The 15416-nt window shown below is 46.3% G+C and overlaps 1 protein-coding gene across 4 annotated transcripts in view; it reads right to left on the bottom strand.

Moving 5' to 3' along the window:
* CCDC6 (coiled-coil domain containing 6) overlaps nucleotides 1-15416 on the bottom strand; it is a 119389-nt gene that overhangs the window by 13729 nt on the left and 90244 nt on the right. For all 4 annotated transcript variants that reach the window (XM_019935872.3, XM_019935873.3, XM_019935871.3 and 1 more), the window contains exons 6-7: nucleotides 11562-11718; nucleotides 8419-8519 (exon numbers count right to left, since the gene is read on the bottom strand). In XM_019935872.3, the coding sequence (XP_019791431.2) occupies nucleotides 8419-8519; nucleotides 11562-11718 (258 nt within the window). The remainder of the gene's footprint in view (nucleotides 1-8418; nucleotides 8520-11561; nucleotides 11719-15416) is intronic.

Below are 15416 nucleotides of genomic sequence, written 5' to 3'. Positions count from 1 at the left end.
ATACTGCATGATACCATATACACGAGGGATCTAGGTCACACTCACAGAAGCAGAGAGCACAACAGTGGTTGCTAGGGGCTGGGGGTAGAGGAAATGGGGGACTGTTGTTTAATGGGCACAAAGTTTCAATTTTATAAGAAGAATAAGTTCTAGAGATCTACTGCACAACACTGTGGTTTGTTTGTTTTTTAATTTATTTTATTTTTGGTTGCGTTGGGCTTGTGGGCTTTTTCTAGTTGCAGCGAGCGGGCTCTTCGTTGTGGTGCGTGGCCTTCTCATTGCGGTGACTTCTCTTGTCGCTGAACACGGGCTTTAGGTGTGCGGGCTTCACTAGCTGTGGCATGTGGGCTCTAGAGCGCAGGCTCAGTAGTTGAGGTGCACGGGCTTAGCTGCTCCGCGGCATGCGGGATCTTCCCAGAACAGGGCTCGAACCCATGTCCCCTGCATTGGCAGGTGGATTCTTAACCACCGCGCCACCAGGGAAGCCCCACTGTGCTTTTTTAACAATACTGTACTGTACAGTTAATAATGTGTTAAGAGGGTAGATCTCATGTAAAGTGTTCTTATGACAACTAAAAAAAAAACAAGTCCAGCCGTGACAGGAGTCCAACTGAGATGTACAGAAGTAGAAGACATGAGAAGAAACAAGAGTAAAGTGGAAAAAATAGAGCAAAGGGGTAAAAATCGGATGCAAGGAAAGGGTAAGTGTCAAAAGATATACCAATAATAACGAGACAAAACCAATGGGTGTGTATAGCAGCCACAAAGCAAACAAAAAATTCACCACTGAGAACCTGGCAACTTCAGGATATTCAATGAAGAAAACAAAAAGCCCTACATATGCCATTGTTCCCCCCAAAGAAACTGATATTTAAGGAAGAAACACCCCCAGCCCACTATAACCTTCTGCATAGTCTTCATCTAGGACCCCAGAATCAGCTCCAAAGTTTAATGCCCAGATCTTAGTTCCCTGACCAGGGATCGAACCCGTATCCCTGCAGTGCTCGAGCAGTCTTAACGACTGGACCACCAGGGAAGTCCTTAAAGATGCTCTTCTATAGTGTCTTTTGACTTCCACGGTTGAGACATGCAGCCACCACGCCTATCTTTAGTTGTCCTGTCCCAGAATCTGTCTGTGCCCTCAACACCTATGGTTAAGGATTTTATTTCTTGCTTTGACTATGAACTAGTGTGCTGCTTTCTATCTGACATATTTCCATTTCCAATTGTGGATTTGGTTCACATGTACACAATGGAGGTCTGGGGTAAAGCACAAGTCTTTGGGAGCTCAGGGGTCATTTACTGTGACTTGTATTTGTATCGCAAGAACTTCGTTCAGCTTGGGGAGGGAAGAAGGGGTTTTCTTTAAACAACGTGGGGAAATACAACCCTAATTCCATTTCTTATGAAAGTGATGAAATTTAAGAGAAAAGCTTTGAAGGTAGGTCCTTATCCCCAGATAGAGAAGCTCAGGGGGTTCGATTCATAATACAAAATAAATGAATAAGATCAAGCCCATTGCCCAGTATGACAAGGTTAATAATGATGAGTATGTTAATCTGCTAATCACGAATCTTCAAAGACCGCCTACCGCCTGCTCAAATTAAAAAAAAAAAAAGAAAGTCCCTTCTCTGGCTATTAAAAAGGCCTGCATTTGGCTCCAAACTATCTCCTGATGTTCTAGGTCAGTGGTTCTCAATACCGAGAATCAAAGCCCTCGTCTGACCCCAAATCAAGTGAATCTGAATCTATGGGGAGCAGGGCCCCAGGGCAGCCGGTGATAAGAACCACAGTGACCTGATCACTCTTGATTCTGACCTCCACGTCTCAGTTCCCACCACGGCCTTTGCCTGGGATGTCTTCTCTTTACTGCAGGACTTGGTTTCTCCTTCTCCCCTTGTCAATCAGGACCTCACTCAGCCTTTGGAGGGGCAAAGAGCCCAGACTCCAGAGCCGACTGCCATATTATCTCGGGCTCTAATTCTGCCACTTGGTGCTGAGCGACACTGGACTTTAGATCCCTCAACTGTGAAATGAGATTATCACAGTGACTGCATAAGGTTGTTGTGAGGATGAAATGAGTGCCTGGCACAAAGGAAGGGCTCAGCATGTTTCAGCTCATTAACCTCTCCTTCAGGGCTCTTCTCAAAAGCTCTCTAAGCTGGTAGCTCTCTCTTCTTTGAAACTCTCTTTATTTAGTGCTTTTTTTTTATTATACCTTTTAATTTTATCCTAACTTTTTATTTTGAAACAGTTTGTAATTCGTAAGAAGTTGCAAAAAGACTACAGGGTCCCTGTCTACCCTTCACCCAGCTCCCCCCAGTGATATCTTACATAACCAGAGCACACTGTCAAAACCAGAAAATTGACACTGGTCCAATACAAGTGACTAAGGTACAGACTTTATTTGGATTTCATCAGTTTTTAATGCATTCTTCGTGTGTGTGGGTACAGGTGTAATTTTTATCACCTGTGTAGATCCAAGTAATTATCACCACAATCTGGATACAGAACCGTTACAAAACCACAAACAAGCTTCCTTGTGTTGTCCCTTTTTAGGGACATATAGTCACCCCTTCCCTCTAATCCTAACCCCTGGCAACGACGGATCTGTGCTCCACCACTGTAATTTTGTCACTTTGAGAATGTTATAGATATGAAATCATAGAGTATATAACCCTTTGAGATTAGTTTTTCATTCATCACAATGCCCCTGTGATCCACACAAGTTATTGTGTGTATCAAGTTAATTCCTTTTTAGTTCTGGGTAGTATGTCATTGAGTGGGTGTACCACAACTTAACTTTTTAGGGGATATAAAATACATAAAATGCGGGCTTCCCTGGTGGCACAGTGGTTAAGAATCCGCCTGCCAATGCGGGGAACGTGGGTTCAAGCCCTGGTCCAGGAATATCCCGCGTGCCACGGAGCAACTAAGCCCATGTGCCACAACTACCGAGCCTGCATTCTAGAACTCATGAGCCACAACTACTGAGCCCGTGTGCCACAACTACTGAGCCTGCGCTCTACAGCCCATGCTCCGCCAACAAGAGAAGCCACCGCAATGAGAAGCCTGCGCACCGCAACGAAGAGTAGCAGCCACCTGCCGCAACTAGAGAAAGCCCACGTGCAGTAATGAAGACCCAACACAGCCAAAAATAAATCAATTAAATAAATTTTTAAAAAAACCTATAAAAAAGGCATTGCTTATTAAAAAACAAGCAAACAAAAAAAATATATATATAACTTGTATTAAGATTATCTTATTTCTTGTGTTTTGCCCCCTACTTCCCTAGGCCTTATAAGCTCTTAGAGGCCAGAGACCATGTCTTACTAGTTTTTGTTTTCCCTTAGTCATCATGCATCTGACCCTCTTGCCCAGGAATACAATAAACAATAAGAATCCCAAAAAACCTAGGTAGAAAATATCTCCTAAACAGAATACTGTGGCTTTATAAAGCTATTCCTGGAATAAATTGCTCTTGCTGTGCTATACAAATGCATTAACTAGAGTAAAAATTTTAAGATTTATTTCATTGTCCACAAGTTCAAGACAACAAATTCTAAAAATGACTCATGAAAAGCAATTCATGACCAAAAACCACTGAGCAAAATGAATCAAGATACCAAAGTGTATAATCCATAGAAAACCAACTACTTAAAGGAAAACTACAAGAGGTCGGGGGGATAGGGAGAGGAGACACTTGAAAACACTAAAATATTAACACTGCCTTCGGATAAAAGGATTCTGGATGATTTTATTTCTGCTTCTTTATATCCTTCTGACTGCTCCCAAATTCCCTCTAATAAATCTTTACTAAAGGAAGAAAAAAAATAAGCATCGTCGAACCAAACTAAAGGCAGACACCTCCTGTTCCTTTGAAATTTATCTTAGTTCCACAAGTCAGACATGTCTCTGTTAACATTCATACGCTAGAGATACGACTTCCTCTTTAACGCTCTCTCATCTGGCTCTGTCCCCATCACTCCATCAAGGCTGCTCTCGCCAAGGCCAGCAGTGTTTCCGTGCTGCCAGGTGCACTGCTACTCTCCACCTCTCATTGCACTTGACCTTGGGGCAACAACAGACAAAGCTGACCCCTCCCTTCCTGCTGAAATGCTTTATCTTAACCTCAGTGACATCGGATACCAGTTTCCCTTCCCCTTCCCTGGCAGCAACTTCCCAATCTCCTTCACCAGGTTTCCTCCTGTACCTGACCTCTCAATATTACATCCTTCAGGATCAGATGGGAGGGTTTTCCTCTTCTCCCTCCATCTTCCACGACTAGGTGATTTCATCTATGTTAGTAGCTTTCTTTAAAATAAATTTTTTTATTTTAGAATAGTTTTAGGTTTACAGAAAAGTGGCAAAAATAGTACAGAGAGTTCCTGCATCTCACACACTCAGATTCCCCGTTATTATTATTATTATTATTATTATTATTTTTTGGCCGTGCCCCGAGGCTTGTGGAATTTTAGTTCCCCAACCAGGATCGAACCCAGGCCCTCGGGAGTGAAAGTGCAGAGTCCTAACTACTGGACCACTGGGGAATTCTGAAAGATGCCCTATTATTAACTTCTTAAGCCAGTGTGGTACCTTCATCACAACTAATAAACCCATGTTGACACATTATTATTAACTCAGGTCCACACGTTATCTGGATTTCCTGAGGTTTTGCCTAATGTCCTCTTCCTGTTTCAGGAACCCATTTAGGATACCACATGCTATTTAGTTTTCATGTCTCCTTAGGCACCTCTTGGCTGAGATAGTTCCTCAAACTTCCTTGTTTTTGATGACCTTGTCAGTTTTAAGGTGTGTTGATCAGGTATTTTATAGACAGACTGTCCCTCTACTGTCTGATGTTTTCCACGTGGTTAGACTGGGGTGATTCGTTTTGAGGAGGAAGACTACAGAGGTAAAGGGCCCTTCCCATCACATCATATCAAGGGTACGTACTACTGACATGACTGACCACTGTCGATGCTGACCTTGATCTCCCAGATGAGGCAGTGCCTGTCAAGTTTTTCCTCTGTAAAGGTACTTTCTTTTTTTAAATAGCTAAGAAGTTTTTTTTTATTATTTATTTAGTTATTTTATTTATTTTTGGCTGTGTCAGGTCTTAGTTGCGGCAGGCGAGATCTTCCTTGTGGTGCGCAGGCTTCTCTCTAGTTGTGGCACACAGGCCCCAGGGAGCCCGGGCTCTGTAGCTGTGGTGCACGGGTTCCAGAGGGCGTGGACTCTGCAGTTTGCAGCACGTGGGCTCTAGTTGAGGTGCGCGAGCTCAGTAGTTGTGGCGCGCAGGCTTGGCTGGCCCCCGGCGTGTGGGATCTTAGTTCCCTGACCAGGGATTGAACTCGCGTCCCCTTCATTGTAAGGTGGATTTTTTTTTACCACTGGACCACCAGGGAAGTCCCAAGGTACTCTTTTTTCCCCCCTCCCTTTTACACTGTATTCTTTGCAAGGAAGTCCCTATCTTTAGCCCACATTTAAAGAGTAGGGAGCTATTTCCACTTCCATGAAGATGGAGTCTCTATGTCAATTATTTGGAATTCTTCTGTATAGGTGATTTCTCTCTTCTCTCGTGTTTATTTACTCAGTCAGTCATTTGTTCATATCAGTGTGAACCAATGCATATTTGTTTTATGTTTGGGTTATAATCTAATATTACATTATTTATTTCATTGCTCGAACTGTTCCAGTTTGGGCCTTTGGGAGCACTTTCAGTTTCCTCCTGCGTCTCTTGGACCTATCCTCATCTTTCAGTTTTTTGACCTTCTCCTAACTTTCTGGCATGACCAGACTGTCCACGTTCATCTTGTATGTTCCCTGCCCAAGGCCCTAGAAACATCCATTTCTTCCAGGAGCCCTAGTTCTCTTCATTGGAGAATGGAATTAGAAACCAAGATCTGGGTGGTGGGTGTGCCTGTGGCTAGTGGGATGTAGATCCTTTTTAAAACGTCAGTATTCCCCATGGCTGATGTAGGCATATGAAAATATGTTAACTGGGAATGTCTTTTTCTCAGGCTATATCAAATAGTGAACAACCTGAAAAAAATTGTTGAAAAAATAATCCTGTCCCTCTATATAATCCACACATAAGCAAGCAGAAGATTTTTCAGAAGTACTGGGAAATGTACCTTTCAATCAAATTGTGAGATCGCCCTCAAAATATTCCAAGTCAGTGAAAATGCAAGATTGCCAATGCCAATGTTAATCAGAAATGGTAAGGGAAGAAGAAAAGCCAAAATGCTTCAAATGGAAATGAAAACTATACAAACAGCATAATTCCACTAGAGAAGTGATTAGATATTCTTAATACGGAGAAGCACAAGTTCTTCCAACAAAAAATAAAGTGAAAAGAAAACTTGAAAATTCAGATTGTGCTAATGTATTATGTATCCAATGGACTAGATCAGAATAGGAGTAATTCTACCGCCAAATAGGAGATTATAATCTACTTTGATGATATTATAGAACTTAAAATACGATACAAATGTTCTCACTAAGGCTGGCTGAGAGAAAAAAAAAATCTAGGTGTTACTTATTATGATGTAGTTTAAGGGAAAAACCAACTAGCTTGTCTATACAAGCAAGCCCCACATTACAGGAACAGGGCCAGCGAAAGCCAAAATTCTGTGCATGGAATAAAATCTTCCTGCAGAGTATTTGTTACCATAGAAGTTAACATTCCCAACCAAGGCCTCACTTTTGTTTTTTTCTTTCTTCAATGACCACAACACTATATTTAATGAACTGGAAGTTACACGCCTGTAGGTTTAAATAAATCAAAGAGAACATGAATTTATATTAGCATGAATCAGCATCACGATCAACTATAAAAGCCTCCCTCCTTCTTGCTTCTTCCTAACTCATGACTTCCTTTTACATCAATAAATCAGAAAGCAAAGACAACCTTTATCACGGTAACGAAATCCAAGTGCTATTTGGGGAAACCTGAGAGGCGGCTAGGGAGGGAAGCTTCTGGAGAGACCTCAAGGCCACTGCAGAGCAGGAGAAACAGATTCAGGAACATCCTCGGGGCAAGAACAGCTGAGGGCTGTGCTGTGGATCCACAACAGAGAGTCCTTTTGGTTCGCACACGGCCCCTCTTCCCCCGTCACATGCCAGAGAGCGTGCCGGCCCCAAGCGGACAAAAGCTGCCACACTTCGTCTTGGACTTTTTAAAAATCACCCCTCTTACAAAAACAAAAAGTCACAGCAGCACAGTGCTTGGGCTGGATCCTAAACTCACAAACCCAAGCCCCTCCTGCCTGCCGCTACCCACGGCCACCCGCGAGGCTGCAGCATTTCCCCTCGGTCAACCTGAAGGGCGTCCCTGGTGTCTTAATGATTACAAACAGACAAAATGAGACGTCACCCTAACCTGAAGCTGTTTTACTGCCCGAAGCCACAAAACCTTTATTGCTGCCACCCTTGTAAGCCGTCACCTCACTGTATTCTGTGCGAAAGTGCTCCGCCACCGCCCTTCCCCCCTCCCCACACACGTTTTTCCCCAACTCTGTTGAAAATCTGTTTACCAGCGCGCACAAGAACGTCAGCCTGGACACTTCAGTCACAAGACACGATCCCTTGGCCGACTACCTTTGCTTTCCTCCCTCCACCCCACTTGCCCACACACACCCCCTCCGGCCCCCTGCTTCCTCTTTCTTCCCTGCTGGATCATTTACTTGCCCTCCTGGCCCGAAAGCCCCATGCTGTGCGGGTACCGAGCCAGAGACCCTGGGGAGAGGGTTTTTCAGGGTCAGATGAACACAAGCACGCCTTTGAGGGAAAGGCTTCTGAGGGGCAAAGCCAGAGGCAGAAGTGCAGCCAGTTCCTTCTTGCACGGCCTGCCTGCTAGGGCCGAGGCCCACTCACCCACCAGTGGAAATAGCAGGATGCAGCTCGTGCTCGAAAGAACACAGGCTTTGTGTGAAGCAAGACACACCCTGCCTGGCCACGGCCACTTCCTGGCCACGTGACCAGTAGCTACAGACCCACCAAATGACTGCTTCCTCAATTTTAACACGACGCCTGCGTTAATTATTCTGAGGATAAAAAGGAGATGAGGTATGTAGACCATAATGAGAGAACCCATAAAAGATATGCTATGGTGCATCTCAGAAATCTGTCCGAGGTTTTTGTCAAACCACCGGCACTTAAAATCATAGTCAAAGATAGTCTTTTTAGAAAGGTTTTTTAGAGTTAAGTTACTTTTTTGGTTCCAGAAAACCACCAGCTGACACTGTTTTAAAATTGCAAGCTAAGACTCAGTTGTGATAGCACTGATCATTTCTGGTGTTTTTGGACAACACGTGACCACACTCTGTTTACAAGCTTTTCAGATGCTAGAAGGGAATGTATTCAGGGCTACGTTAAATACAGCAGAAACAGAGGTAGCTGAGAACATGTACTCACCAGGTGATATCGGCCGGCTAGAACTGGGAGAAGGTGTGTAAGGAATCGGGCTGGACACAGTGCGAGGTCTTAATCCTTGTGCAGACATCTCGTTAAAATACCTAAGAGGAGTGAAGGAGATGGTTAGAGCCACCTGCGTTGCAGTAGTTCCTAAGAAAGCTCCTATGAGAAAATGTTTGGGGTTCACATCTTGAGGTCAAACTCCTGAATGTTTAGAAATCGATGCTGCAGTGAGGAGACATGTATAATGTGGACCCCAGAGCCACGCTGTTCCACTGCTTGGCAAAGCTCTCTCCCCAGGGGTACAGGTGAGGGAATCCGGGGTGTTTTCGCTCAGGATGGAGGCCTGGTGACAGAGCTGCGTCATGCAACAGAGAGGACCAGGCTTTTCTCCATCCCATTATAGCTATGTAGACATTCACCACCACTGTCCCAAGAATTAGACAAATCCACGTTCTAGTGGCTACCTGTAAACTGTTACTTGAAAGGCAAAACCAAACAAGCCCTCTGAGACGCATATCATCGAATTGGAGATAATGTGATCCCGTGAAATGGATGTCAATTGTCTACAAGGCAGGGCTTGCTTAACTAACAGTCACGTGTTCAAATGCAGAACGTGGAATATAATAAATGACACATGGGCTGAGCACCTCTGCAGGTCACGCCGTGCCGGGTCTGACTTATTACTGGATTCGGAAGTCACATCAGGCCGCACTTTGTGAACAAGCACAGAGAGCTGAGGAGCAGGAATTTCTGCTTGAGAGACTCCCTAATAAGCGATCCTTCCCAGGCCTTCTGGCCAAAGGAAGGAACGGCCACATGTGCAGGCGTTTCTATCCCAGGAAACATCTCAGCCCTGATATGCAACCAGTTCACGTGAGGAACTTTTAACACAGGTATTCCTATGCTAGTTTATTCAACTCGAAGAAAACCAGACTCCCAAGGTTTTTTTTCTTTTTTTTCTTTGCTGTACGCGGGCCTCTCACTGTTGTGGCCTCTCCCGTTGCGGAGCACAGGCTCTGGACGCGCAGGCTCAGCGGCCATGGCTCACAGGCCCAGCTGCTCTGCGGCATGTGGGATCTTCCTGGACTGGGGCACGAACCCGTGTCCCCTGCATCAGCAGGCGGACTCTCAACCACTGCGCCACCAGGGAAGCCCTAGACTCCCAAGTTTGGCATGCACCTCTCAACGAGCTACCTACCACCAATTCTTCCTTCTCTCTTTAGCACAGCCCACCACAGTGCCACCAGGCTGGACCTCTTGTATTCTACAGCCAGGGGGGTGGCTAAGACCGCCTCTTGGTCTTTAAGGAATTAAACACACTTGTAGACGTCTCAAGTGTCTGACTATTTTCTTCCTCCCAGATCTGACATCATCATTCCCAGTAGAGAGAGCAGATGTCTTTATTCAACAGCGGTACTCTACCTGGCACAATCTAACCTAAAAAGGTAAGGCAAACCTTCTGGAGTGAACACCAATCCTGGAAAAAAAAAAATTTATCTGGAAAGCCTGAAGTAGCTTCAGTGCTGTCACCACCGTCAGAGAAACTGTCCCTCAGAGTATGTCGTAACCAAAATCAAGCACAGGGTACTGTGTGTGTTAATACGTGCTCTGCTCCATGTCTTAAGGTGGTTAAACGAGTAGTTAATAAGTTATCTACTATTGTAGCTTATGTTTTCAATGCAATGGTTTTCAGAGGAGAAGAGTTTCAGAAAGAAGGAGACACCGTCAGAAGCAGATCAGTGAAATTCAGAGTTAAGGTTGATAGTTTTATGATAGAAACTTCTGAGAAAGAATCCTCTTTATTCTTTTCAAATGAGGAAGATATTTTTTTTAAAAAACAGATCTCAGTCTGTTTTTTATAAAGCTTTTTAAATTATAAAAGTAGATCGGGAATTCCCTGGTGGTCCAATGGTTAGGACTCTGTGCTCTCACTGCTGAGGGCCTGGGTTCCATCCCTGGTCGGGGAACTAAGACCTTGTAAGCTGTGCAGTGCAGTCCCAAAAAAAGACTAGATCTTCATTATAGAAAAATTTACATTTTTCATGAAACGATAATACCACAGCAAATACTGTCCACAGCAAATTAATCAAAAGCCCCTCCCTAGTGGCGCAGTGGTTGAGAGTCCGCCTGCCGATGCAGGGGACACAGATTCATGTCCCGGTCTGGGAAGATCCTACATGCCGCGGAGCGTCTGGACCTATGAGCCATGGCTGCTGAGCCTGCACGTCCGGAGACTGCGCTCTGCAACGGGAGAGGCCACAACAGTGAGAGGCCCGCATACCACACACAAAAAAAGCCTTGTTAGCCCTCTGGATCTATTTCAATAAGAGAAACAGAGTGCTGATCTGCTAACACTGCCCACATGCGTTCAAACAACGTGCTCTGGCATCGACAGCCTGTACTAGTCCTCACAGCCGTTGGCAGACCCTGGTCTGAGGTGCTGGCTGCCCAGCACAGGTGGATGTTGCTTATCTTAACGATCACCTCACTCCCAAGCACAGAGGAGGGCAGGTGGGGAAGGAAAGGAAAATCTGGGTGAGCAAGGAGAACTGAGCCGTGTCCTCTAGTTAACCAAAGGATGCCTCTCTTATGCCAGCCCATTTCCCAGAGGGCCAGTAAGGGGACTTGACATTGCGACCTGAGCACTGCGTGAGTTCTGTTTTTGAAAACCAGCTGCAAAAAGGTTGAAGTTACCAAGTGTGGTAAACCAAAGCCTCTGGCTTTCAACAACTTCCACCCACCCCGCCGTGGCCTCTTTCACCCCCTGGATGTATTTGCTTCCTCAGGCTGTACCGCGCACCGCCTGCTCACCTGTACCTAGGGATTAAGATATGCGCCCATGCTCCAGGATGGGACGATTCAACGACACCTGCAAACGCTGCCTCCCGACACAAAACCCGCCTCCATGTCTGTCCCACCGAGTAATCTGGGAAAGGCCATTTTTTGTGTGTCTTTTTGTGTTTAAGGAGGACGGTCAAACGTCTTCATTTATCCCATTCTCAGCATCCGCACTGAGGCCACAGTATTCATCATCACAATAAATAAACGTCCCTGCCGTCTGCTGCCTCCTCTTACAGGAGGTGAAGAGGGGCTGGAGCCTGGGCTGCTGCTTTCCCGAGGCTCGTGAGACACGCACGCACCTTTCATCATCCATCTCTAAGCTGGACTCGCTCTCGGAGAGCTGCCGACAGAGGGCCTCTCTTCTCTCCATCTCCCTCTGCAGCTTCCTCTGCAGCCTCAGGTTCTCCTCCCTCATGTGGCGTTCCTCCTCCAGATACTGCGCCATCTTCTCGGAATCTGAAAGGCCAGAGTTCTCAATTAAACCACGGTCCGTGCAGTCACAGTACACGCTTCAAAAAGACGGTGGTCCAGCTCCTGTGCCACAGACCAAGAAGTGCTGAAAGACAGCCATTCTCACTCTCCCACACACAGATGAGATCCGGATTTCCAGTTTATCCCAGGTACCAAGGTTGACCCACGATGTGCATTTAGAAAAACATACGAAAAGCAGTGCTGTCAGGTTAGGCATCTTCCATCCTGCTTCCCTGCCTTCTAAAGGGCTTTATGTAGAGGAAGGAATGCTGCAGCTACGTGTGGCCTGAGCAGCTCCCAGAGCTCCCTCTATACTGCTGGAGCGGAGAGGGAACGGGGTCCAGCTGGGGAAACAGACTCAGCCCACGGGGCTCCCCTCCAGGCACCAGTTCTGCTGTCTGTCAACTCCAGACACAGCGGGGTAAGTCACCTATGGGAGCACACCCACGGGTCACACTTGTTAGCACACCCCCCAGCGCACTGGGAGGTGCGGGGCGGGGGGGGGAAGCGGTTTGCACACGGAGAACCAGTGTACTCAGCGTGCTAGGTAACAGTTATACATCTTTTTATAAAACTAGAAACTGACAGAACAAGCAACTTTAGATCAATATTTCAAATCAGTCTAGTTTTTGGTGTTTGTGTTACTGCTTCCTGACTTACGCACAGTCTTTCGGAGTCAGACAGCAGGTAAAGACATACATGCAGCCAGGAGCTCGGCATGGCACCGTGCTTATGACAAATACCCCTTCCTTGGGAGCTGCCCCGTATGCAGAGAGGTCTCTGCTACAGCGCCGGCCAGAGCTAACCAGCCCCAGGGCGAGACACTGGACCCAGGCTAAGCCGGCCAGATCATCCTTCCTGCGAATCTGAAATGTGGAACTGATACCTTCCTGGGGCTCTGGAATCTCGTTCAGCTGAGTTGCCTGGACCCACTGTAACCCCTGCCCTTCTGAGTGACCCTGTGCAGGACTCTGTGGCGCCCTCTAGCGTCCTTCCAGGCAATGGGAAAACATGACCCTCCCCGCTGTCCTGTGTTGTCACTAAGGATCTTGAATACTTAACTTGGTATCTTGAATATCCTTATTTCAGAAATTCAAATGGAAATACCAACATTATTAAACATTATATTCCTGGGCCATTTTCAATCTAACCAGAAACCCTGCTGTCTAATCCAGATGCAAAAATCACTTTAATGGAAGGCATGCTGGGAAAATATTTACAAAGTACACTTTTAATATAAATGATTTAAGTTATTTCATCCCAAATATGTCAGCAGACGGAATTTTTCACTTGCTCTACAGGCATCGCTACATTGACCTCTTGGAGTATCTACTGTTTCTAGACGAGAGGGACAGTTGTCGGAGGAGGTTGCCTTTCTTTTCCATAAATAGGAAAGCTTCGCAGAACTGAGGATTCATGAGGCTTTGAGAATAATTACTTAAGAGGAAACACTGTCTTTCAAAGAAAATGGCAATCCTCTAGCATCTGGGGAAACCAGCAGGGGGATCCTTCAACAATAAGCTACCGACAAGAAAATCAGTCACCAGGGGTGATGGCTGAAAAGACCTCCTGGCAGTCTGGCAATTAACCCAGAAGCTGGAGGCACGGAGAAGGCGCCAGGCCCACAGCCTCTGGGAGTGAGAGACCCAGGCACAGATGGCTGACGCCGTGGCATTCCTTGGGTGCCCTCTGCTGGCTACCGCACACCTGACTTCAAAAGACCATAGATTTACTCTCAGGAGTCTTCCTCTTTCTCCCACAAAGAGCTCCCTAGGACTCAGGGTCCTGAGGTTATGTTGCCCCCATCTTCAGCCATCTCACAGCAGTTAGTCAAAGACAGTGTCAACTGAGGGTGACTTACGGACAGTCTCCCAAGAGACGAGTCCTACCTGATCCCAAGGTGGCCTGTACCTTTTAAATTCCCTTTCAGGCTTATGGCTAGAAAATACCAGCCGTATTGGATGGGGTGCCCAGACCCCATCCAAACCACTTAAATCAGAAACCCTGAGGATGAAGCCTCTCCACTGGTCTACCAAAAACTCCCCAGGGGACTCTAATGTCAGTTGAGAGCTACTGGGAGAGCGGTTCAAGTTCAGACACAGCTGGACTTGGGGGACAGGGACCAAGTGCCCCAGGAGCTTTCAAAGTGGACAAGGTTATCCAACCTAAGGAGGCAGAGGCAGGTGGATGAGGAAAGCCATTAACTCATACTCTACACCCAACCCAAAGCTACTGTGTGCAGCTAAGTGCCACGGCCTTCCCTGTCCTCACAGAATCCAAACAGTACTTTGCAGAAGCCTCTGCTGACATCCGCAGTCTCTCCAGAGACCAAACAGTACAGTAGGAAGGAAGTAGAGGAAGTAAGATATTCTTCCCAAATTTCTTCTAAAAATGTTGTCTGGGGAACAACAAGGCAAGTCTATACAAGAAAGAAAAATATAAACTGACAGCAGTGGAAAGAGTTCAGAAAGGGGCTCACAAGACCTGTGTCTGTCCAACACAGCAAAAACTCAAAAAATATCCTAACCTAAAGCAACTAATATTTGAGAACTCCTTGATTTGTTTTCACGGAATACACATCCATTATGGTTCTCAAGCCGGGGTACATATCAGAATCACCTCTATTTAAAAAATACAGAGGACCAGGCTCCACCCCTAGAGTAAAAGCCCAGGGCTTCCCTGGTGGCGCAGTGGCTGAGAGTCTGCCTGCCGATGCAGGGGACGCGGGTTCGTGCCCCAGTCCGGGAGGATCCCACATGCCACGGAGCGGCTGGGCCTGTGAGCCATAGCTGCTGAGCCTGCGCGTCCGGAGCCTGTGCTCCACAACGGGAGAGACCACAACAGTGAGAGGCCCACGTAACACACACACACACACACACACACACACACACACAAAAAAGCCCAGAACCCTTGATGGGGTTAGACAGGACAGTGGACTCCCAAAGATGTCTGCATCCTAATCCCTGAAGCCCGTGTCCAGGTTGCCTTCCATGGCAAAAGAAACTTGCAGGTGTGATTAAATTAAGGACCCTGAGATGGGAACTCATCCTGGATTATCTGTCTGGGCCCGAGGCAATCAAGAGTCCTTACACAGGGAAGGCAGGAGGGTCAGAGGGAAAAGATGTGACGAGAAGCAGAGGTGGGACTGGTACCAATGCAAAGGAGTCATGAGCCAGAGAATGCAGACGCTGGAACAAGCAAGGACACGGATTCTCCCTTAGAGCCTTTTACAAGGAACCAGCCCTGCTGACACCTTGATTTCAGCCCAGTGAGACCTATTCTGAACCCAGGCCTCCAAAAAACATGATATCATAAATTTGTGTGGTTTTAAATCACTAAGTTTGTGCTCATCTGTTAACAGCGGCAACAGGAAACTGACCACACTGTACTTCGTAAAGGCTCCCAGGAGAACCTTGATGCACCCATCCCAGAGGCACTACTGCACTAGAACTTGAAATCAGCTTCGGAGAAGAAAACATAAAGATAAGAAGCGCTGAAATGTTAAATGCACATTTCATCTGACTCAGCAAATCCACGCCGTGGAATTTACCCTGAAGGTGTTCGTGCACAGGTATCAAACGTTTGTACAGAGATGTTCGCTATGGTTGTAGCATCACCACCCAAAGGGGTCTGTTGGTAATGGATGAGTTAAATAAGTTACAGTGTATCCATACACTCAAATG

Source organism: Tursiops truncatus, chromosome 16 (assembly GCF_011762595.2).
Source record: "Tursiops truncatus isolate mTurTru1 chromosome 16, mTurTru1.mat.Y, whole genome shotgun sequence".
Taxonomy (NCBI): Eukaryota; Metazoa; Chordata; class Mammalia; order Artiodactyla; family Delphinidae; genus Tursiops; species Tursiops truncatus.
Note: the sequence above shows the minus strand (reverse complement) of the source record. Positions and strands in the feature narration are given on the sequence as shown.